Genomic DNA, 26,239 nt, shown 5'->3' with positions numbered 1-26,239 from the left:
CATATTAGATTAGATTACTTACAGTGTGGAAACAGGCCCTTCGGCCCAACAAGTCCACACCGACCCGCCGAAGCGCAACCCACCCATACCCCTACGTTTACCCCTTACCTAACACTACGGGCAATTTAGCATGGTCAATTCACCTGACCCGCACATCTTTGGACTGTGGGAGGAAACCAGAGCACCCGGAGGAAACCCATGCAGACACGGGGAGAACGTGCAAACTCCACACAGTCAGTCACCTGAGTCGGGAATTGAACCCGGGTCTCAGGCGCTATGAGGCAGCAGTGCTAACCACTGTGCCCCGTGCCGCCCCACACACAAATCTTTTATAATAATAATTCCTGTCTCATGCCACACAACCCCATCATTTTATGCATATCCATGCTTTTAAAATTGCACTTCTAACACTTTGTTCACTTCAGCCAAAAATATATTACATTGAAACTAAAGTAGGCACTAAATATAAAAGAAGACAGGGGTAGGCACAGGATAGGAATCAAAGCTAACCTCCATTCAGGCATTTCCATCACCTTCACAGAACATCAGAACAAGCTGAGGACTGCATAATTCAACCTTTAGGGGAATCAGAACAATTTACTCTTCAGGAAATGCAAGATTACATATTGACACTTGTCAAAGACAGAAAGGGACATCTGAAGGCATCAGCAGAATCAATGATCTCTGCTGTAATGGTCTAAAGATGCCTGCTGACTGTTACACCTGTTGGTAGTTTTCTCAGCTCAAAATGGGCAGAATTAACAGCTCCAGACTCTGGCACCTACAGTAACAACAATCTTTGACAGTAATACAAGGCAACTATTGATCTAATCTAATCATTGTAATTATAATGCCACATACAACACTTTAACCGCGTAATGCACAATAGAAACTTTTGATATCTTTGAAAAAAGGTGAGATTGTATTTTAAGTGGCTATTTAATGACAAATGGAATGTTCCATGACTGCTTCTTACACTTGGAAAATAACAAGCAAATTTGATTTTGAAGGTAACATAAATGTATGGTTCATGTCTGTGAAATCATGTTTTTAGTCAACTCTCTTGAGATATTCAGTGAGAAATAAATTATTTACAAGACGTAATAATGCATTTTAGTCACCAAATCCTGCTTTAATTGAAATATAAAAAATGTGTTACTACAGAAATTACAATTTATCAATTTTTCAAGATAATTATTAACATGATGCAACTTCTATCCATCGGTATTTATAGAAAAGTGAAATAATGTCTGCTTTGATAGCATCTTGCTGCACTATCCAGGAACAGCTGAAAGTGCTTCCCACATAATATATGTTCTGCAATAACTTGACGAGCATGATAGTCAATTTATACCCAACCAGAATTGACAAAATGCAAATGATATTCATCTTTGATGGTGTTGCTTTCGTGAAAACAATCACTGATGAGACAAGCTGAATTACTGTTCTGTTGGAATAGGCAGTTCCAGCTCTGGTTAAACATTGCAACTAATCTTTGACAGTGTAATACTCCACAGTGATCAATCCAGATTACACACTTACCTTCTAGACTAGAATTTGAACTTCTGTTCTTCTGATTCAGAGAAGAGTGATTCAGTAGCCATTGTCACATTTACTTAGTTACCATTATAAAGTAACATCAAGGCCATGTTTGACTGAGTGTGGCATCAGTGAGACCTCAGCAAACTGGGAATCAAGGGGACAAACTCTCCTCTGGTTGAAGTCATACCTCACACATAGAAAGCTGGTGCTGGAGGTCAGATATCTTGGCTCTAGGACATCTCTGTAGGTGTTCTTCAGCGTAGTGTCCTAGGCCCAACTATCTTCAGCTACTTCATCAATGACCTACCCTCCATCATAAGATTAGGAGTGTGGATGTTCACCGATAAGTGCACAATGTTCAACACTATTCACAACTCCTCAGATACTGAAACCATCCACGTTCATATGCAACAAGACCTGGACAATATTCAGATTTGGGCTGACAAATGCCAAGAAACATTTGCGTCACACAAATTCCATTTCCAATAAGAAACAATCCAATCATTGCTCTTCTTCAGTCAATGTTACCATTACTGAATCCCCAATTATCAATATCCTGGAGGCCACCATTAACCAGAAACTGAACTGGACTAACTATATAAATACGGTGCCTTCAAGAGCAGATTAGAGTTTAGGAATCCTGCCGTGAGTAACTCAACTCCCAACTCCTCAAAGCCTGTCTACTATCTACAAGACACTAGATGTGATGGAATATTTTCTACTTGCCTGGATGAACATAGCTCTAACAGCATTCAATAAGTTTGACATGATCCAGGACAAAGCAGTTTACTTGATTGGCAATACATCCCACAAACATTTGCTTCCTTCACTACCAATACTCAGTAGCCGCAGTGTGTACTGTATACAAGATTCACTGCAGAAATTCACCCATGCTCCTTAGAATGTACCTTCCAAATCCACGACTACCTCCATCTAGAAGGCCAAGGGCAGCAGATCAATGGGAACACCACCAACCGCAAGTTCCCTTCAAAGCCACATACCATCATGACTTGGGAATATATCAAAGTTTCTTCACTGTCACTGTCAAAATCTAAATATTCCTACCATGAGGGCCTTGTGGGTCAGCCAATAGCATATGGGCTGCTGTGTTCAAAAAAGCATCTTGCCATCACCTTCTCAAGGGCAACTAAGGAAAGACCTATCCAGTTAAACTAAAAGGCAAATGTTTTTGCCTACAGGTCTTGTATGCTCAAAGCTTTAAAGCAAAATAATTATGTCTTTACTTGTGTTTCTCAGTTGCTCCGCCTTCATCCAGTGTTTTCACACAATCTGGCAGCAGTTAGTTTATGAAGTTCCACTTCAGTCGCTGCCAACTGTCAACTGTCATTTTGCTGCAAGGAGCAAGATTTGAACTCTGAATAAACCACCATTCCCAACATTCGCGAACCAGCATTTGTACAGCAGGATAACAAAGGGTGACAAGAGATGCACCAAGTGCACATGTATCTATCTTAGAATGTGAATTTTCACTCAATTCCAATTACCCTTTACATTCTTAGTAGAATTCTGCTTTGATAAGGAATAAACATGTATTTATACATTATTTCTCATAATCCCAAGGCATCCCAAATTACTTCATAGCTGATGAAATGCAATGGTAATGTGAGATTTACACTTGAGAGTGAACAGCAACTGGCTATAATGAATATAACTGTACACAGGATGGAAATACAGAGGTCACTACATCTGGAGCCCGACAGATCCAGGGTCCAGTTCTTTCTGATCTCATAACAATGACATAACTTGCCCTGCACATGCTATAGACCCAGATTGTTTTATCCTGTATCTTTCCCCAAATTCTTTTCCAGTTTCTCTTTTCAACACCTTTGCCTGCCCACCACCTCGCCTCCGCACCCCCCAACTATCCTCCCACCCACAACCTCTCCACACAAGTATCTTGTCCTTGGGAGAATAATGTCCAATAGTATTCCTGGATTTTCTTAGAAGACATACACAAGGTATGTTCTCTTTTGTTTACCTGAAGGATCATAATGTTGATAGAATTGAATGACAACTTCTAGCAATGACTTGTCTCTGGACCATGATGTATACAACAATTTTACTCATAGAATCCCAACAGTGTGGGAGCAAGCCATTCAGCTCATCTAATTCACACCAACCCTCCAAAGAGCATCCCACCTAGACCCACACCCCGCAACCATTTTCCCTGTGATCCTGCATATACCATGACTAATCCACCTAAGCCACACATCCCTGGGAATTATGGCCTGTGAGAGGAAACATGAATACCTAGAGGAAACCCAGACAGACACGAGGACAACGTGCAAACCCTGCACAGATAGTCATCCAAGAGTGGAATCGAACCTGGGTCCCTGGTGTTGTGAGGCAGCAGTGCTACCCACTGAGTCACCATACCACCCCATGTTAGCAGTATTGAAACAGACTAAATTCTGGTGGGTGCCAGCTACCATTTTCAGTCGGCTGTTTTCCTGACAATTGCACTTTCTGTTATGAGAGAAACAGACTGTCTGTCTTTTTGCAATGCTAGGAATGTAATGACTTTGGTCCTTGCTAAATGCATAGTGTATAAAGTTATAAGCAGCTCTGCCTAATAAAGGATCATAATAATTAGGAATTAAATGTAAGATCTCCACAATTCCTTTTCCATTGTAGCAAAATTGAGCATGCACCTAGCCTCTAACTTTATTTTCTGTAAATCATGAGCCACAACATTTAATGGAAGATGTTCTAAACATTCCTGGTCTCATCCATGGTCTAACATACAAAGGGATAATTATATCTCCCTGGTATGCAATGTAATCTTATTCTCAGCCACGTACTTTAACCTGCACAACAAATTTCATACTGTGGCTCTGTATAATCAAGGAAATTAAATTCTTGCTGTGCTCTGTCACATCCCCCAGGGAGAGTTCATCCTGTTCCTCTGCATGCCCTGTTGCTAGGATGGTGATGGACTGCTGTGGTCCCCTGCTACCATAGTCTTACCTGTATTTCTCATTATACCTATAACTCTCTTTCAAATTGTCGGTGTTGGGTTCCTGTCAATGGAATTTCACCATGACTTGGTTAGTACCTTATTCACTGATGTTGGTATATTTTCCTTGCACTTATTTCTTGCTATCTCTCATTATTTTCATTTCTAAAATACTTTATTTGGTCAGTTGATTTCTACCTGTCACTAGCCATGTACTCTGCTATGGGTCTTCTCCATATGTTCTGTAGCTTTTGTGCAGATCTTCCCATTCCCTGGTTCATGTCATAATTCCTCCCCAATGTCGGTTTATAGCCAGACACAAGTACTGCTTAACCTCATTTTGGGCACTTTCCCCACCTCTGAGTTTGAATTGCTGGAGTCTTCTAGGAAAAAGTGAGGACTGCAGATGTTGGAGATCAGAGCTGAAAATGTGTTGCTGGAAAAGCGCAGCAGGTCAGGCAGCATCCAAGGAGCAAGAGAATCGACATTTTGGACATGAGCCCTTCTTCAGGAAATGTCGATTCTCCTGCTCCTTGGATGCTGCTTGACCTGCTGCACTTTTCCAGCAACACATTTTCAGTTGCTGGAGTCTTCGTATTGTTTGCTTCATTTTAGGTTCCAATGACCATCTCAAATCCTGTGAGTCTGGTAATCATTGCCACCATATAGTAATGAGAGATCTACACTCTTGTAATGGAACAGCAATGTGCTTTACTGAACATTGTCATTTACAGAAGGTGGTAAAACAAGAATCTTACTTGGATTCCAGCAAACCCAGGCTCCAGTTCCATGTAACCCAATGCCAACATGACCTAACTTCCTTTAAACATATTCAATTGCTATTCCCAGGGTAAAGATACTTTATATAAACTTTGAATGTAATCACTTGTGTAATTACAGAAAATGTGGCAGTCAATTTGCATCAAGCTCAGCTCCTTCAACAGCATATTTTTTGGATAAGGTTGCATGCTAGGCTAGCATTAGACTGATTATCAATGAGCATGTTATCAAATTTCACTGTGAGACCTGTGGAAATTTTATGTTTGTGCTGATTCACAGGCTAGACCAGACTTTATTGCCCATCCCTAACTGCACTTGAGAGTCAACTATATTGCTGTGTATCTGGAGTCATATGTAGACCAGACTAGGGAAGGACAGCAGATTTTCTTCTCTGAAGAACATTACTTAATGGAATGGTTTTTACAATAATTGATAATGTTGACATTAGGCTAGCTTTTAATTCCCTTTTATAAATTAAAATTAAAAGTCATCTGTTATGGTGGCAGTTGAGCCCATGTCCCTAGATCATTATCCAAGAGTTTCTGATTACTAGTCCAGCAACATTATTTCTGTGCTACTGCCTTTCCATTGAAAATCATGATGTTAAATACATTGGTAGAAAACTGCAATAGCCATAATAGTAATTATGTCATAACAAGATTTTCATGAATAAAATGTGGGTCAACAATTCTCTTCAGAGAGGAAATCTGCAGTCTTCACCCGAATTGACCTAAATGTGACTTGACTCCAATGTTACAATAACGTGATTAATTCTTAACTACTTTGTAATGACATAGCAAAGGAGAAGCATTCAAGGCAGTTGTCCATTATCATTGTCTCAACATAAGTTAGTACTGGGCAATTAAGGATGACACATCCCAAAGTGAATTGAAAAATGAAGGAAACAACCAGATAATGTGTTATTGATAACATGGTTTGAGGGGTAAGATTTAGGTGGAATCTGGCAAAATTCCCTGCTTTTGTTATTTTATATCAACCTGAAGATCTTAGTATGATGTCTCATTCTAAAGATGGTACCTCCAACAAAAGAATGAAGTTTCAGTCTGGGTTATGTGCCCAGGTCTTTAGAGCTTAAACCCATAACTTTCTGAATCAGAGTAGTGTGTTCTATCATTGATCAATACTTTGCTCATTTCAGATGGCCACTCCACTCCCACTCCTTTAATATGAAGAAAAAGGTCTATATTCTGGCAAGAGATTCTGATCATGACGCTGCAGGTTGTGAAGCCAATCTCAACTCCAACCTCACTATTATAGTGTGAGATAGCTGAGAGAAAGCAAACCATGCCCCCTTCTTTCACAGTAGTCAGTTGCCATATTCTATGATTTAAATGCCCAGCATCACAGAGACCTTTATGTCTCCTGTGAAAGGATAAGTGTGTAAGGTAAGTGTAAGGGGAAAAAAGTGTGGCGCTGGAAAAGCACAGCCGGTCAGGCAGCATCAGAGGAGCAGGAGAGTCGATGTTTCGAGGATAATCTCTACATCAGACCTCTGATCTCCAACATCTACAGTTCTCACTTTCTCCAAGTAGGGTCCCAGGTGGGAAATTTGTCAGGTCGGTAGGATGCCAGATGGGTAGAGTATCAGGGCAATAAATGGGCAGAGTGCCAGGTAAGAAGGGTGTCTAATGGCTGGAATGGCAGGACACAATGTGGGACTGGTGCCTGTTAAGCAATTCAGTGTTTATGGATGTAAGAGTGGGGTGCCAGATCCCCAAAATGGGTGTAGGGGACTGGAGGAAAGAGGGAAGTCTTGACTTGGAAAAGAAATGCCAGATCCTGAGGAGGTGAGGTGTTAGAATTTGGCTGAAGAGGGTTGGGGATGTAGGTGGGGTAGGGGGATAATGTTTGATGTGGGAAGGGGGGCACATTTGTTTCAGTGGCAGGGAAGATGATGCTGTGTCTGTGAAGAGAGAGTGAATTGTTGGGTCCCAGGAAATTGGGTTTGCTGGATCCCAGGAGGATGAAAGTGTGGGACCACAAGGTTTCAGGAGTCTGAGGGAAGGTACAATTCTAAGGGGGAGTGGTGGGATGATAAGTTGGGAGGTGGGCATCATCGTAACAGTTGCCCAGGAGGTGGACTGTGATTTAATGTGCAACGTTTTCTGGGTAACTACTTAGTGAACTGTAGCTGTACTCACTGCATTCTCCAATTCTCGAATGCATCAAAATGACTACCTGATCAGCAAGAGGTCCAGGCCTCTCATTCAAGTGAGTCTCTTTCAATTATCTTGCAGGCTTGATTCTGGGTCCCTATCAGCAGTTCAATTGTCTACTCTCGCCACAGATGAGCATTTCCAGCAATTTCTGATGTTTGTTCAATAAAATTCCAGGTTATATTTTTTGTATGTTATACATGAGATTAGAAAATTTTATAGGAGTATCATTTCAGCAGGGAACAATTTCACAGATGTACAGGGATAGGCATGTTGTGTTAGAGAGCCAGTATATACAGGCTTCATAAACTCAATAGGTTCTTTTTCTTATGAAACCCACCTGCAGCAATAAACATGACAAAGCTTTTCCTCATTGAAGGGAAAATGTGATTATTCAAACAACTGAACTCATTATTCTTAAAACTGATTCTTGTGCACAAATCATTGATAGGTTAAGAGTTTGGTGCACCAACGTCTTTCACTGCTGAATAGTGGCATACGCAAATGCTAAATATCCTTGTTTCATTTCAGAGATTCAAAGCATCCTTGCGCGTTTAAAGATAATTCACCCTTCTTGATTCATTATGAACACAAACAATGGTTCTCTTTTCTTTTCTCTCAGCTATTTCCTAGCATCCTCAGCCACTTTATCGGTCGATTCTGAACAAGTTTCTTCAGTCCTATAATCACTGAATGCACTTATTTTCTGATAAATTAATCCTCAAACAATGGTCATTATTCAAATATACTCTGATATGATGATGAATTAAAAACCTTGGATTTAAAGATTGGACCATTTGTTTCAATTTAACTTTTATTTAGCTGTTGAAATGATTTATGACAGATATTTAGATTATTTCAGGTTCCCAAATTGAAATTTCTACCTTTCTTGTTTCTATCTCATGGCAGCTAATGTTACATTGTTGGGAAGTGTAGTAAGGACAGTAAAATATCAGAGGCGTAGCGTTGCCCTACCATTCAGCTGAAGGTTAATTGGTCTGACAGACCTCAGTACTTGGCAAGCCAGTGACTCATAACAGGATGTAATGAATTCTTACACTTCTTGACAAGCATGTAATGCTGAAAAAATTGGATGGTTATCTTACTATCAACATATGAATACTGGATGCAAGACTACATTGATTATATACGTGACTTTATCAACAATCACATCACAAATTTCTTCGTTTATTCCACATCGATCATTTGCATGCTTGCATATTTAGATCAATCTGTCAACCCACTTTTAATTTTAATTCTTCTTTTTGCCCAGTGTTGGGTTTTCTACACAGCGGGATTATTCAAACAGCTCCCATTATGGTTTTCTTCATGTTATGTGATCACATGATCAACTGTAAAAGCTGTTTATTTGCAATAATGATATGCATACCTTCACTGTTATGTAAGACACAAATGTCAATTAAAAGCAAAATTATTCATGTGAATCCAGACGGTTTATGATAAAGCAACAGCCACCAGGATGAATTGAAAGGCCAACCATGATGCAATTAGGATAGCTTTACTCTTCATCTCAGTTTAATCATTTTGTACTTCGCTGCAGAGCCATAGCAACAAGTGCTGAAATGTGTGGGGATTTGCATATGAACAGCTGACTTATGAACTTCCAAATGTCTTATCGGCTTATTCTTATTGTGTTTTTTTTTTAAACGGAGAGCTGCAGTTTCAGTGTCGTTGCAAGGGCAACAGAAAGACAAGTTTGGATTGACATTGCTGACACAAAGGCTGTTGAAAACGATTACTTCAGTGCCCATTCTTACCTTCCACAGGTCAAATCTCAAAATCAAATTTCACACAGTGTATTCACCATCCGGTTAAATAGTATTGACTGGGAAACTGGGGTTTCAGGCTTTGGAAACGTGGAAAACTTGATGGGATATTGTTATGTCAGAGCTGCTTGATAACACTTGAATTGTAAATAAGACAAAACATGGGAAACAAAAATAAATCTTACCATCCTTTGCAGTGGATACAGCTCCATTTAGACTCATAACGTTAGCTTGCTCTCTCCCTCCGCTGTCTGACTCACTGTGGTCTCCAGCATTTGTTGTTTTCAGTAAAGTTTTTAAAGACATCAGCTTATCATAAAATCAAATAGAACCTCTACAGTGTGGAAGCAAGCTGTTCAGTCCATTGAGTCCATACCAACCCTTTGAAGAGCCTCCCACTTAAATCCACCCCGCCCCTGTAACCGTCTATTTCCCATTGCTAACCTACCTAGCCTGCACATCCTGGACTCTATGGACAATTTAGCATAGTCAATCCATGTGGGGGAAAAGCCCTGGAATAACATGATCTCAGAACCTTTATAGATCATGGCTTGGGGATCTTTTCCAAGATTTCTAGAGGTTTCTAGGAGTATCTGCCTCTCCTTATAGCTCTGCAGCCGGAATAGGACCGGGCAGGGGTGCTGGTTCGAGCCAGGCCCACGTATTGCGACCCGGTAGGCCTATTCCACACTTACCTGGCCTGATCCAGCCTCCAGATTTAAAAGCTGTGGCAGCCACTGTTCGAGAAACGCTGTAAGCTGGCCTTCTTCTTCCCGTTCAGGAAGACCCAGCAAATGAATATTTTTTCGACGACCTCGATTCTTGAGGTCATCAATGTGGTTCGAGAGTCCAGACCCGATCCACGACCGATTGCGTTGTAGTTTCGGAGGTTGCAGCCTTTAACTCCGCCCCTCCGACTCGGCGCTCGATTTCCTTGATGTCTTGGTTGTGCTTTTGCAGCGCGGCCGAGAGTGAATCCCATCGGCTTCGGGATTCTTCAATAAAAGCGTCGATCTTTGCATCTAGTTTGGAGATGATTTCCACGAGGCTCGCCACCGTAGGTAAGTCCCCCAGGGCGACGCGGACACCTCTGCTGCGGCTGGAGAGGATGGGGGAGGGGTTCCTGCTTGCTGAGAGCTGCGGGATCCCTTCCCTTTAGTCATTTTTACTGAAGATTAAATTGTTTAAATTCAATACTAAACAACTAATTAGATTAAACAGCTATTTTAAATGATTTGGTGAGTGGGGGTGGGTGACCCACTTTGCCCAAGTCTTGGGAGGAGCACTGCAGACTCAGACTTGCTGGGTCGCCGCCATCTTGGATCCCCCGGTCAATCCATGTAGCCCACACACTTTTGGACTGTGGAGGAAACCAGAGTACCTGGAGGAAACCCACATAGACATGGGGAGAATGAGCAAACTCCACACAGTCGCCTGAGGTTGGAATCGAACCCGGGTTTCTGGCGCTGTGAGGCATCATGCCACCCCAGTTTCAGAATGACAGAAACTCTAGGAATCAGTATTCACTGGACAAACACTTAGGAAGAGAAAATCCTCTTCATACACATTGCTAATAACCTCTGTCCTGTCTGATAGTCTCACTTCACTACAACTTTCTTTCTTTCTTGGTTGCCATGCAAACATAGCCCTCAGTCCACTGCATGCACTTGAGTATTAAACAATCCTAATGAAATCACAGTGCAATAAAGCAAGCAAGGAGTGTTCATTAGATCAACAAGTCCCCTCAGCACTCTTTTCAGCAATTAACGATGTGGCTGGCTGAACCATGCAATTTCTGTCAGTCTGTTCCATTCCTCTACCCTGTGACAAGGCATCAAGGACCTTGTGGAAATTAAAGTTGCTCCTTTACTTCTGACCTTACTCAAGGATGTTATTGCAAGTAGTTTATACTAAGACTGTGGACAAGTTGGATGAGATAGGTATTGAAGAATGTGGATCAAATGCATGCAAATGAGACTAGATCAATTGTGCAAACTGAGTGGCATGGACAAGTTGGGCCGAAGGGCCTCCTTACATGCTGTAAACCTCTACGACTATGACTAAAGCAATTTTGCACTACTAAAGAATCTTGACGGCTTAGAGCATTAAGCTTCTTCAGCAATGTTTAAATGTCAAAGACAACCAAAAATGACCACGAATGAATGATCCGTGACCTTCACTAAGTGTTTCCATTTGGTTACTATTGTAGTTTCTGTATGAAAAGCACAATGAAAAATATCAGAAAGCATGCATCACTTCCTTCACAACATTGTGTCAAGAGTTTTTCTGCTTATGTGCGGGAACACTGTACAAGTATTTGAGAAGATAGTCGCTATGTGAAGAAGGGGAATCTTCCCAAATGTGGAATATTTAAATATTAAGTATAAGTTGGGGGGCGCCTAAATATTTAATCCAAGCCAATCCAAAGATTTGCATCATTTAAGGGAAAAACTTTGTCACAACTGTTTTGTTGTGTAATCCAAGAACAGCAGCTCCAAATCAGCCACTCACAGGAAATAGTGACACCATCCCGGTGGTGGTGGAGTAGGGTTCCAGTGATGAAGTTTGTCTGCTCTGATCATTCATCTTTTTTTCCCTTTGTTTCTCTTCTTTTCGAACTCACTTCCTTCTACTACCATAGGCAGTGGTGATGAATCCCAGCACGGATTCGAGCCAGCCCAGCGCAGACCTTGTGGTGGCTGAGAATGGGTTCCTACTTAATTTTCCAGAGTGAGCACAGTACCTGGTGTTGGAATTGGTGGTTGTTAAATTGGCAGAGGCGACGTCAGTGAGGTAGGCCCGCAGTGAAAGATGGCGCCTGAGGAACAGCGACTTTGTTGTTGGTTGGGTTCAACGATGGCAGGTGGTGAAGGTGCAGTAGAAGGGGATCAAAGCAACATTGACGAGGCGGCCCAGTGGCACTGAGAAGTGACTCCAACGTTGGCAATATCCGGCACAGGTGGTCTCAAGAACAATCAGCCCAACGGCAGATGATGCTGGAATTGCCAACCTCGGCATTATTTGGGTCCGGTCTAGACCATGGAGAAGAGATGGAGGCGCAGGCATTATTGATGACGACCTGACTCAGGATGGATGGACTCTCTTTTAGCTGTACCTTTCTGTGTTTTTCTTATTTCGAAAACTATTCAAAATGCTGCCAGATTACAGTGGGTGGAAAAGCTTTTCGCTGTATTTTACTGTTCTTCTCACTTGTGATAACAAAGTCATTCAATCATTCGAAATCTTGATATCAACTTTCCAGCAAATCATGTTTAAAAAATCTCATCTCTTAACTCAGAAATGACTTTGATTCTCAAAACATTTTGCTAGAAGGTAAAGTTACCATTGTCCTGTCAGACCATAGGGCTGCTCTCTCACCATGTCTCAGGTGATGGGAGAGATTGAGAAGAAAGGTCCCTCATTGTGACTTTAGTCGGTGCAGGAATTGAACGCACACTTTTGGTGTCACTTTGTATCACAAACCAGTTTTCCAGCCAACTCAGCTAACAGATCCCTTCAAATGTAATTGGTTACTTAAATAGGTGAAAAATAATTTGTGAAGTCTCAAAATTGGCAATATTTAGACAAAAAAAAGGAGATAGATAGTTTCCACTCTATGTATACAAAATTGCATTCATGTTTATGATTAATGTTAAAGTTTATGACCAGCAATAAGATGTATTTATACAGCAACTTTAATGGAATGAAATGTCCCAAGTCGCTTCATCAGAACTTTATAGAGGAGGACACAGTGATATACAGAGCAAATCTGTCAGTTCACAAAAAGATGGGCCAGCAGGTCGGTCTTAAGGTGAAATAGAGAGATCTAGGGAGAGAATTCCAAGGCTTAAGGCCTGCAACTGAAGGCGTATCCACCAATGGTGAAGCAATTATAGCTATGCTCTCACAAGAAGCCAAATTAGAGGAACACAGACATCCTGGACTGCTTGCAGTTTGAGATGATTTCAGCAACAGGAAGGGACCACAGAGGGGTTTGAAAACTAGGATTTTTTTTTAGTTTAGATATTGCTTCTGGTCAGTTCAACTTCTCTGAAAAAATCTATTCCTCAGTCGTGATTTTGTCACCTGTTTTACATTCAAAATATTTTTGTTTTGAAATATATTGCTTGATCCATTTAAAACTGAGAATTTGGTGATGTTTTATTGAAGCAGTTACAAATTATTTTCCGAATTGGAATATTTAGACCACCATTTGTGAAAAGCACATTTTTAAATGATGGAAAATGGCTCAAGAGCGAGAGAGAGAATTTCTATTGGATTTCAGAAGTTGATTTCTTAGATAATCAAAATAAATTGAAAATAATTAAATGTCATTAGTATCAAAAGGACCAGCTTAAGAATCATCTTGAAGGCATGTAAATTCATGAAAATTACTGGAGATTTACCAAAGTGACTAACACATCCTATGAGGCATAGTCAATTCACAACACAATGATTTTTAAAATCAGTGATTGCAATTTGTGCTAGAAATATCTGTTTTTTGTAATTGTACGTGACCCACCTCAGAAAAGCAGCAAAAATGAGTGGTGATTCTAAGTCAAGTTATTTTCAAATGTATTTAAATTTTCAATAGCTTATTTGCATTTTATATAAAAATGCAAATAAATATGAAATAAATATGGAATGATGAATGTTTTTGAGGCAGCTGTGTAATATTGAATTTAATCTATATTAAACTTAAGTGAACAACTGGGAAAACATTTCTTGACAGTTCAGATAGCTGTCAGGAAGACTTGGCAGCACCTTCCCTCAGGATCCCAGGCAATTGGGAAAGGTCTCATATTGTACAAAATTTATGAAATGGGCATGTTTTGATATCAGTATTTCAATTACATCAGGTTGCTTTCATAATATTACCATTCAAAAATTATAATGATAATCCTTTTCTTAATCACAGTTTAACTTACCATTACATCAAGGGATATTTTATAATTACTCCTGCTCCATGGCTGATGTCATAGGAGAGAATGTTATTTACGTGAATGCTATGTGCAACAGCTGACACTTAAGTGGAACCTCGGAACAGTATAACATTAAAACTTGCTTCATAGGAGTATTGTCAAACAAAAACATTGAGTTCTGTAAGGAGATTGAAGGGCAGGTGGTCATAGATGTCAGAAGAAATTACAAAGGACAGGTAGATTTACAGAGGGAACTTCAGAATCTGGGACCAAAGTAGCTGAAAGCATAACCACCAAGAATGACAGTCAGGAAATGAACAAGAGGCTAGAATTGGAAGACAGTAGATGGCTTATGAGGTGATAGAGGTGCAACAAGTTACAGGGATAAGGGGGAGCAATGCTATGGTGGCATTGAAAAACAAGAAAGAGTATTTTAAAATTATGCTGCTACCTCAGGGAGAGTTAATGTAGGTCAGCGAGCATAGCAGTGGAAAGGTTTAAAGTGAGTTAGGATAAGGGAATCAGTGCTTGTGATGAGGTGAATTTGATGGGAGATACGACATTTGAAGCTGTCTGGAAGAGCATTGGAAATACTAACCAAAAATGACTAACAAAGGTTGAGTTGAGGATTTCAGCAGCAGTTGAACTTAGACTAGGGCAGAGTCAAGACTTTCTTCTATTTGTTCATGGGATGTGGATGTCATTGGCTAATCCAGCATTTATTGGCCATCGCTAATTGCCTTAAAGAATGTGGTATTAAGCTTCCTACTTGAACCACTGCCGTCCTTGTGGTGTGGGGAGACCCACAGTGTTTTAGCAAGTGAGTTCCAGCATCTTTGACCCAGTCATAGTGAAGGAACACAGATATAATTTCAAGTCAATTGGCTGTGTAGTTGGAAATGGAATTTGCAGGTGGTGGTGTTCCATGCGTCTGTAGCCTTTGTCCTTCTTACAGAATAGGATTCTGACAGTCTTGGTAATGAAGTGTGTCCAGTAATTTACTTAGAGGTCATAAAAGATATTGAAAGTGAGACGGTTCCGTTGGAGGCAGGAAACAGAAGGTGCATTTAACTGCACGTCACAAACTTACTCCAAATGGCTATGTGCCGTAAAGCATGATTTTCATCGGATTGCATCTTGGTGATCTTGAGCTGACACTTATTCATGGATGATAAGCAGGAATGAAGGTAAAACACTAGGGAAGTAACACATATTCTGGGCCTAAATGAGTGTCATTGGTATAACCACTGTGTGTCTATAGTATGAAAATTAAGAGAATTTCAATGTTCCCAGTAGCCAAAGCACATGGATTGCTAGGGCCCAGGGTAGTGTAGGAAAAGATTGATTTCAAGAATGTTATTACTGATCAGTAAGTTTCTCTTTTTTTGGTCAAAACCTTTAACGTTTTATTTACATTCAATGAAACTGCTTCAGTGTTGTTGTCAATGTTCTCGCCAGGTTATAGCTGGTCAGCTCCAACAAGCTCCCAACAGCCAACCATCCTGGTAAAATCTTAGGAGAGCAGAAGGTGGGTTCTTAAATAAGCTCTCTGATGACTTCAAACAAATCAATTGAAAAGAAAGGTATCTTCTCTTTCCTGCCAGCCGCTCCTCTTACCCAACCTCAGAAGAGAGTTCAAAGTCAGGAACAGATATAGGAGGTTGGCACACAGGTAGGCAGTGCCATTTTCTTTAGGCAAAAGTGAGGCCTGCAGATGCTGGAGATTAGAGTCAAGATCAGAGTGGTGCTGGAAATGCACAGCAGGTCAGGCAGCATCCGAGGAGCAGGAAAATCGACGATTCGGGCAGGAGCCCTTCATCAGGAATGCTTCTGATGAAGGGCTCTTACCTGGAATATCGATTTTCCTGCTCCTCAGATACTGTCTGACCTGCTGTGCATTTCCAGTACTACTGAGTGCCATTTCCTTTGCTGAACTGCCTATGTTTAGAGATGGAAATGTTCCAGTCCAAAATTGCCAATGGTCTCCTTCAGCCCGATCAAGGAAACAGGTGGAGTAAACAGCAAGGGAGTGAATTTTGTGGTGGGAGCAGAAAACAATAGATCTACACTTCTCAAATTTAGTTGTGGTGTGGAGGTGTCAGTGTTAGACTGGGGTGGACAAAGTCAGAAGTTGCACGACACCAAGTCAGAGTCCAGCAGGATTATTTGAAATCACAATCTTTTGAAGTGCTGCTCCTTCGTCACTTCGACTGATGAAGGAGCAGTGTTCTGAAAGCTTGTGATTTCGAATAAACCTGTTGGATTATAACTTGGTGCTATGTAACTTGCAAATTTAGTTGGAGGGAGTTTCTGCACACCCAGTAATTGGATTCCAGGTTTTAGAGACAGTGCAGCAGGGGTGGGTAACATTAGCATCAAGGGTTTGTTTACAAACAAATTCGGCAAAGGACAGCATGTCCGTTAGGAATCGGGGAGTGCCATATTTGATCCCTGGGAGACTCCAGCAGTTACAGCTCAAGAGAGGCAAAGCAAGCCATTGTGGGTGATACTCTGATTACGACTGGACAAAAAAGAATGGAACCAGTCAAATGCAACAGCACTTTGCTAGATAATAGAGGAGTATGTTATTATGTCTGTGTGAAGCATCCTATCGAATCTTGTCTTTCAGAAATTCATAAAACACATTGTTTTCAACAAATTTTACTGAAGTATGTTGACAATGCAACAAACATTTTATTCAGAACATAATATCAAAAATAATATTGAGAGAAATGACTAATTATTCCTTTCTGATGATATCAGTGAAGAAGATCATCCCCAATGAGGTTTTTGCTGCAACTCTTAAACAAGGACAAACTTAAAAGCAACCCAATGCATGATTATTAGCTTACCTTGAATGATCACCTTTTACTTATTGACAATGATGTTAACCCGATGCCAATGGTGGGTTTGATAAATTCATGAGGGCACAGTGATGGTAACTGAACTGAAAGGACTTGAGCAACCATTGGGAAACACTGTAAAGTAATACAACTCCTTGTCTTTTTATTCCTCTTTTGTACCTAAGATTTGTACCTAGGTACTTGTACCTAAGATGGTGCCATGAGGCGACATTCTAAAAGTTTCACTGTACTCCTATACTTCTGTAGGTGATTACACATGACAATAAAGAATATTCTAAATTTAGAAAGGTTAATTTCAGGGAATGCAACTGTGCAACTTTCTTTGCCTGTTCAGTCAATGGGCCATGGTTCTTTTAGTGAGGTTTTGATTGATATTTTGTTCAGATGGAGATCAGCATGTCCCAGATAGCTGACATGGCTGAAGTGAATAGACGGGTAAAAAATGAGGTCTGCAGATGCTGGAGATCACAGTTGAAAATGTGTTGCTGGTTAAAGCACAGCAGGTTAGGCAGCATCCATAGGAAATTCGACGTTTCGGGCATAAGCCCTTTATGCCCGAAACGTCAAATTTCCTATTCCTTGGATGCTGCCTAACCTGCTGTGCTTTAACCAGCAACACATTTTCAACTGAAGTGAATAGACATCAATGAGTAAGCCAGGGCTAGGAATTGGTTTGGACTGACTAACAGTTTCAGAGAGAGTACACTTTTCTCAACTTGCACCATTATTGAGCAAAGGAGAGGGTGATGAGTGGATCTATTTGTTTTCTTACACCAACTCAATTGTCAGCAGTGGTTGGGGAGCACAGGACATCTTGTAGAGGGATGGATTTTATTTCATGGCGATCTTCACTCGACACATCCTAGTTTCTGTCAATCGGCTGTGCCTTTGTGTACCAAAAAGCCACATAAGGAATTGCCTTTCCTCCATCAAGGTCTTCTTACCGGTCAGAAATGATTCTGGAGTTCTCAACTTTGTAAATGGGTAAATGATTGTTATGACAAACAATTTGAAGAACATAAGAAATATGAACCAGAGAAGGGGATTCTATACTTTGAGTTTGCTCAATAACACTCAATAACATCATGGCTGAGCTTTTATACAATCCACCTTCTTATACAATTTCCCATAATCTTTATTTCCTGATTATCCAAAAGTCTACTAATCTCCATCTTAAAGATACCCAACCATACCTGCAGGACTTGAGGGTAGAGAATTCTAAATGTTTTCAAACCTATTAACCTCCTCTGAGTCTATATGTTTGACCCCTTGGTCCAAAACTGTGACCCTTAGTTCTGGATTCCCCAGGCAGGGGAAACATTCTCCCAACATTTAAAACCCTTAAGACCTTTTTTTATTTCAACTGGATCACCTTTTTTTTCAAATTTATTACAGTGTAAGGTTGCATGTTCTCCCTCTGAAATAGAATAAGTTCTCAGGAAATGGTACCTCAGTACTTTTCCTAGGTTATTTTCCATCATTTGTGTTTTGTATTTGTATTATGTTTACAGACATCAACATTTGTATTGTTTCGTTGACCAGAATAGAGGTTTCTCGGTTTATGTAGCATGGCAGGCAAAAAAGATCCAAGCTGCAAAATGTATGGCTCTAGTGCAGCTGAAATTCTTTGATGTCATCATTTAAAAATAAACTTCAAGTGTCTTTGTAATGCTCTAACGTTCCTCAAAGAGGAATACTAAAGGAGGGAATGCTGGGACCAATATGCAAGCTGTAGCTTTGGTCTATGGAAGAATAATCCATTTTATTCTGCATGACCTGTAGGCTTGGAAATGTCAGGTGGATGTACAGGATGCTTTTTAAGGTATTCTTACCAAAACCACATCTCTCAACACTCAATCACACTATGGTTAGACATAGTTGTGAGACTACTTTTTGTATATCTTCCTGAACAAAAACAGTCTACATGTGGTAAGTAAATCAATATATGATTCCAGTCCATACTGTAATCCTTTATCATTGAAATGGGTTTGCAGTAGATTTCAAAGTGCACGTAGCCATAAAATAAAAATAAAAATAGAATACAGTGAAATTCATTCCAGCTTGCCTATTGATTTATACAAGTACTTCTCAAATTGATACGTTCTGAAAATTGAGAACAATAGGGAACAGACTCAACTGTGTTTGATGATCATTCTCACCATCTCCTATGAATAAATGCATATCCAATTTATCTTCACATTGCTTCTGAATGCTTTGTTTGCAGCAATATTTGATATTTTGTTATCCAAAATTGATGGTTTAACTGATGCAGTTAGCTATGACCCATACTTCAAGCTCTCCATCATATTTACCTCACAATATCTTCATCAGAATCTTTGGAATCATTCAAATCACAAATGAAAGTGCAGGAATAATCAAAAGACAGTGAACCAGACGTCTTATTTGAAGTAAGAGATTAGTTTTTCAGCATTTGTCTTTTAGAAAGTATACTACCCTTGCATTTTGAGATTCTCAGGGTCTATTCTCACTAAGGGAAACCAATCAAGGACAAAACATGCATGATTTCTTTGCTTCCACTCTGGCAGGCAAAATTTTAAATTGAAAATGCACAAGTGAACGTTTATTTACTATTTAAGATCTTAGGCAAATAGGTTCCGTCAAGGTCCGAATGATAAACTTCATACTTTTATGCATAGCTATATGTTAAATAGTATTTTTGACAGTAAGACCTCCTTCTTCAGTTTAAGCATGCATTAAATTGTGATGCTAACAGACTCAATGATTAAACTCCCCCGCCCATTCCAACAATGACATGCGAGTCCTGGGCCTCCTCCATTTCCAATTCCCCGTCACTGGACGACTGGAGGACGAACGTCTCATCTTCTGCCTTGGGACCTTCAAACCACATGGCATCAATGTCGATTTCACCAGTTTCCTCATCTCAAATCCTCCCATCTCATCCCACATCCAACCCTCCAACTCGACACTACCCTCATGAATTGTCCTACCTGTCCATCTTTCTTCCCACCTTTCCACTCCACCCTCTGCTCCAAACCTATCACCTGCATCCACCTATCACCTTCCCAACTACCTTACCGCTGACCTTAGCCCTCCTCCTATTCATCCCTCAGCTCCCCCCACCCCACCCCCACCATATTTTTAATCAAGACCTTATGCCTGAAGTGTCAACTCTCCTGCTTCTTGGATACTGCTTGACCTGTTGTGCTTTTCCAGTGCCTCATGTTTTGTCTCTGACCTCCAGCATCTGCAGTCTTCGCTTTCTTCTATGTACCGGGACACTGAGCACCAAAGCCAATAGATCATCTGGATGTACCTGAAGTTCAAAAAATGCTATTCTTTACTATTTACACTATTAACTTATTTCTGTCTAAAAGCTAGCCATGTTCATCTTGCATTTTCCAATGTTATTCAATTTAACTCTCTATTCCACACTTTCACAAGTTTGTGAGTGAAGTTAATAAAGCAAAATGATTTTTCCTCTCTCACTTCTGAGCTTGAGATTCCTTCAATTACTTACAGACTTGAGACTGTGAAAAATAACTTGTTCATGTTTAATAATTTAAGTTATAAAGTCAACATATCTGCTTTAAGTTATATTTTCTCTAGTGCATACATTTCCAGTTTCCTTAACCTTACCTTGTGTTTACTTAGGTATCAATAAAATTTGTCTTCGTCCAGTAGTACTACCTACATGATACAAAATGAATCCTAGCAGGTTCCATAGCTTGGCATAAATAAGGAATATATTCTAAACAGAACTGAAGGTATAATGCAGTTTTGATTAATTGTTTCTTCTCAATTTTGAGTTTGCAAAAGTGTGATTGCTTCACGTTTGAGGTCACTTCCTTGGTTCACTTTCTTCAGCTTTATTAAGAGATGGATATATTTGTACACATGAGAAAACATGCTATAAATCTCAATGGAAACCAATCAATGGCGCATATAATTGAGCTCACACCAAGATAGTCAGATTTGGCAACCGTTTTATGAAGGTCAACCTGTAACACAATAGCCCAACAACTGCAAATTAACTGCTCTATTATACCACATACTTGTGGTTTTCTTACCTGTGTGTTAAGTTCATCCTCTCTCATATCCATGCAGGTCAAGGTGGGCATATATAACTTAGGTATTCTGCCCAAATTCTATGCATTCCTGTCAGTTAACACATTGCTCCAAGAAGTAGATTGAGCTTCAAATCTATGAGAAGTGTCAGTTTATCAGGCTCTGCTCTGCAAAAATCAACTTGAGCGTATTTACTACAGAAAGGCACTGCTTGTTCTAAGTAAGATGTTCAGCATAGGAGAAAGCAGCATGAAAGACTAGACCACCACAACACTGCTGCAAAGCCTCAGAAGGTTTCCCCTCCACAACACCCCCACATTTAAACTCTCAGTTTGTAACCCATGTGCTGAGAGTGTGCAGCAGAGATGTGCTAAAGAAAGATGCTGCGGGGGAGAAAGAGAGACTCTAAATCAAGAGAGGTTCTAGAATCTATAGTACTGAATTTAAAATCAACCTGGATGGTTTGGTTGTCAGCGCATGCATTCTGCCACCACCAGGACCACCAGTTCCACCACCAACCCTAGGAGCACCTCTTCCCTTCAAAAGGATATTTAGAAATAGACTAAACAAGGCAGTTGTGTGTCCTACCTCTACTTTTATTCCTTCTTCCCTTCTTTCGTCCCGTGGATGTGCTGCGTGGTGCCTGCTGGAGGTGCGAGATCTCAATTGGCGTGTTTGTTCGAAAACTCTCCTTGAACTTCTGCATCAATGACTGCACTGTATCTTGAGTCACATCAGCGGCTACAATGCGTCAATTTTATCATTAAAATGTGAAAATGTTACATCTGCAAGTTCTATCAGTTGACAATCAAACCGAGTAAGGACAAAACTATACTTACATTTTTTATAAAATTAAAAGCCTCTTGACTTAATAAATAAACAAGACTGAAGTGTTTTTTAAAACAAAGAAACAAAAATAACTCCAGTGTCTGAGCTGTTGGATAGCCAGTCATAAATCAGTAATCTACTTTGTAGTATCTTCGCATTACTACTAGTAGGCAAGGAGTTGTTGCATTTGACAAAAATAGCATATGCTAGGTGATTCTACTGTGGTTTAGCTAAACCTAAAATCTGAAAGGATTCAAATTTCATTTTGAATCATTACTATTATGGTTCTGTGGCAAATAGAGGGCAATTGATCACTGGTTACTTATCTAATGCATATGCATACAAATAAACCACTGAAAAGATCTAACTTCATCGACCTTATCCCTCTCTCATCCCCTCTTTTCTAAGCAGCAGCAGCAGACACATCCATTCTAGATATTATCAAGATCTGCTAAAGATGTCTGTTGGAGGCAGGAAAACAAGCCAATGTTAAAAGTTCTGAGGGCCAAGTACTCCATTTAATATTGAAGGAATAAAAAGAGATGGTTAGGAATTACACTTATGATAGATCACCTCATGATTTGCTCACAGTTTCATTTGGCTTCCACTCAGACCAGTATAAATCAGGATGGTTTAGTCAGTGAGCTAGGACTTCTCCTGTACACATAACTGCAGACTGAACACCCAACAGAATGTTACGTATTGAAGCACTCGCACGTTGTGCTTTTCATGCATTCTGACTCCTAAATCTCCCAGTAAAAAGTGAGGTCTGCAGATGCTGGAGATCAGAGCTGAAAATGTGCTGCTGGTTAAAGCACAGCAGGTCAGGCAGCATCCAAGGAACAGGAAATTCGATGTTTCGGGCCAGAGCCCTTCATCAGGACTCCTAAATCTCCCAATCTTCCTCAGATATAAGGCTGGTCCTAAAGGACTGGTGAATTGCAAATATCAGACATTATTCGTGGCAGAATAAACTTGGCAGTTACAGACCAACCAATTTAATACCACTGAGAGATTCAATAAGCCAGGAGAAAATCAACAGCCATGGATGGGAAACTTGGAAAACTGCTGTTTACTATTTCAATGAAATAACAGAGTAGTTAAGGGTGTGTAATTATTGTGTGCATGTTAAATTCCAAAATACATTTAATAAAGTACCATACTTTAGGCTTGTTTACAGAAGTAAGAACAGAAGAAATAGGAGCAGGAGTAGGTCATCTGGCCCAGCAAGCCTGCTTCGCCCTTCAAAAAGATCATTGCTGATCTTTTCATGGACCCAGTCTACTTACCCACCTGCTCACCATAACCCTTAATTCCATTACTGTTCAAATAGCTATCTTTGTTTTAAAAGCTTTCAATGAAGTAGACTCAACTGGGCAGGGAATTCCACAGTTCACAACCATTTGGGGGAAGAATTTCCTCCTTAATTCAGTCCTAAATCTGCTCCTCCTTATTTTGAGGCTATCCCCTCTATGTCTAGTATTACTCGCCAGTGGAAACATTCTCCCTGTTTCCATCTGACCTATCTCTTCATAATTTTATATGTTTCTATAAGGTCCCCCCTCATTCTTCTAAATTCCAGTGAGTACAGTCCCAACCTACTCAATCTCTCCTCATAAAGCTACCTTCTCAATTCTGGAGTCACCCCAGTGAACCTCCTCTAAACCCTCTGCAATGCTAGTACATCCCTTCTCAAGGAAGGAAACCAAAACTGTACATAGTACTCCAAGTGTGGCCTCACCAATACCCAACACAGCTGCAGCATAACTTCCCGGAGTGTGAGATAAAGAAGCATGTAGTTCCAGTAAAAAGCTGTCATCCAGAATGACAGTAGATTTGTCCCAAGGTTCAGCACCAGGACTGTTACTTGATCTATGCTAAATATTTGAGGTGGTTGAAGAGTGGGGCTCGGGAATGGCAGGATGTACATTTCATAATTTCCTGATGCCAAACTTGTAAAGCTTGTCAACAATGAGGAAGTTATTATTTTTAGAGGATGGCACCAGATTGGCTGAAAGAATGAACTCATGGCAGATTAAATTCAACATTGAAACATATGAGGAGATACGTTTCGTTTGGAAGACTGAAGGAAACAGTCCTCTCTTTCTCTTGAAGAAAACATATGCCAAATGAAAATATCTTCAAGATAGTGTAAGGTGGGGTTGTCTGTGCACAGATATCCAAGAGATAGGATTCAAAAGTTGGAGAGGCTTGGTAATCTTACATAAAAATTTAAGTTCAACCCGATCTAAGATATTGTGTTCAATCTAGACAACCTATTTTCAAATCTTTAGAAGAGTCTGCAGAAGAAATTAATTTTAAATAGTTCCAGAAAATGATAGTTATATTGATACACTTGAGAAATAATGTTTTGGAGGAAGAAACAGGAAGAGGAATTTTGGTGAAATTGTTTAAAAACATCAAAATGCGAGTAATTAGCTCAAAACTCATGTTTCAGAATAGTTCATGTGGTTTTAGGAATTAATGTAAAATTTCAGATAAATGGAAACATTTGATTAAGAAATTGATTCATAACTCTGAAGTAAGTGTAAATCAAATAATCTTGAAATTATTCCAAATCAAAGCTAAATAGAAAGAATTTGGCCAACATTGGACTTTTTGATGAAGCCAAAAAGATCTGTGTTGAAGATAAAACAAATAAATAGGTTACATTATTTCTGTTTTGAATGTCCCAAATGTGTCGTGGTGTCTTGGGATTATCTTGTGGGAGTTAGAAGTTCCTTTTGTTTAATCTACCTGCTGCTTCTCTCAGAAGAAAGTGCAATTTTGCTCTTGGGTTCACTGCAGCTCACTGAATCAGAGGACCAACAGGAGATAAATGCTAGTCAGTTATGAACCTTAAACAGAGAAAATTTAACTTTATCATTCACCGTGTGGAGTATGGGCAAGGGGTCAAGATCATTTTGGAATTCACGGGATGGAAAAATTCTGGAATGTTTGTTTGAGCTTGAAGTTAGAAGAAGCCTTGCGACAGAAAGTTGAACTTAGCCAATGTGAAGATTCCCACAGATCTTATCTCTTGGAGAAGAGCTGAAATTCTGAGGAAAAACAATCAAAGTGAATTCCAGATGACTATGTCAAAATTTAGTTGGTGCCAGAAGAAACGATTGAAGATTTAAGTTGTTTCAAACTTGCAGACGATTTATTTGAGGGGAGACAAAGGAGGGTGGTGAGGTGTAAAAAGTAGAACTGATTTTGTTACATGGCCCTTTATATGATGTCTTTTTATGCTGTACTTTTTTTGATTCAAAACCTTAATCATTCCCTAAACTCAAGAATACCAGAGATTATTTAAGGTTATTGGGCAACATTTCCTCATGGTTAGTCCAGATTAGATCTGCCAAACACTTTGATGCTGGGTGTCTGCTTGACTAATCATCCTCTTGGGAGTAAACATACTGCAGACATGAAATGACAATTAAGTTGGGTGGACAATCAACCACTAAACAAATCTGTATTGTTCAAAAGCTTCACCTGATGGTGGAACTGTACAAAGTCATGCTTTCATGTTACAAAAAGAACAGTCACAACCAAAAAAGATATCATGAGGAGAAAATGTAACATCCTGTTCAATTTGAAAGTCAATGCAGAGAAAAATAACAATTAATTCTCAAGGTAATAGCTTGCATAAACAGTGTTAAGAATAGTAAGCAAAGTTTGGAGATATAAACCGTAGAGGAATGAATATTCTTTCATTTGTTGTTTAGACTATATCGTTCAGGATCAGTCAACATAACTGCTCAAGATTGTGAAATTAGTAAGTGTAGATCATGCAACTTTGGTTAATTGCTTTCTAGAATAGATTCTGTCAGGATTTCAGCCATATTGCATTAGATCTCCCCAGAGAAAATAATAGGGTAAATAAAGACCCTTTAACAAAGAAAATGAAAAGCGTTTCTTCTTTATTCCAACTTAACACCAGTTGTATACTGAGTATGTCATTCATTCAAAAAGCAGACACAATTCCTGCAGCACATGAAAATATCAATTCGCAGAGAGAAGTCAAAGAGAATGTGACCTGGATTGCAAAGAGGCATCAGCCTACTTCATCCAAGGCATGATTTGCTTCCTTCACTTCATTAGAGAGAAGACTCTCAATCCACAGTTGATAGATCTAATCCCATGAGTCCTCAAAAACAACAAATGAACAAAGGCCTGTGTTCAGAATAAAGAGCAAAGTCTCTACATTGTAGATCCTTCCCTTTTAACAATAAAAGTGGGTTAATCACAGGAGCAATAAAATGTGCAACATGTGCATTTTGTTTAGGGACACAGTCAGCCCTGAGAGTGCATA

General features: G+C 39.8%; 1 protein-coding gene across 5 annotated transcripts in view; it reads right to left on the bottom strand.

Moving 5' to 3' along the window:
- LOC132825811 (astrotactin-2-like) overlaps window positions 1–26,239 on the bottom strand; it is a 1,607,744-nt gene that overhangs the window by 1,072,073 nt on the left and 509,432 nt on the right. For 2 of the 5 annotated variants that reach the window (XM_060841306.1, XM_060841303.1), the window contains exons 4-5: window positions 21,685–21,837; window positions 3,684–3,702 (exon numbers count right to left, since the gene is read on the bottom strand). The exons of 1 other annotated variant lie outside the window; for it this stretch is intronic. In XM_060841306.1, coding sequence (XP_060697289.1) covers window positions 3,684–3,702; window positions 21,685–21,837 — 172 coding nt within the window. Of the gene's footprint in view, window positions 1–3,683; window positions 3,703–6,019; window positions 6,030–21,684; window positions 21,838–26,239 lie in introns of all 5 variants that reach the window. 2 more of the 5 variants (XM_060841304.1, XM_060841301.1) reach the window with 2 other exon arrangements.

Source organism: Hemiscyllium ocellatum, chromosome 21, assembly GCF_020745735.1.
Source record: "Hemiscyllium ocellatum isolate sHemOce1 chromosome 21, sHemOce1.pat.X.cur, whole genome shotgun sequence".
Taxonomy (NCBI): Eukaryota; Metazoa; Chordata; class Chondrichthyes; order Orectolobiformes; family Hemiscylliidae; genus Hemiscyllium; species Hemiscyllium ocellatum.
Note: the sequence above shows the minus strand (reverse complement) of the source record. Positions and strands in the feature narration are given on the sequence as shown.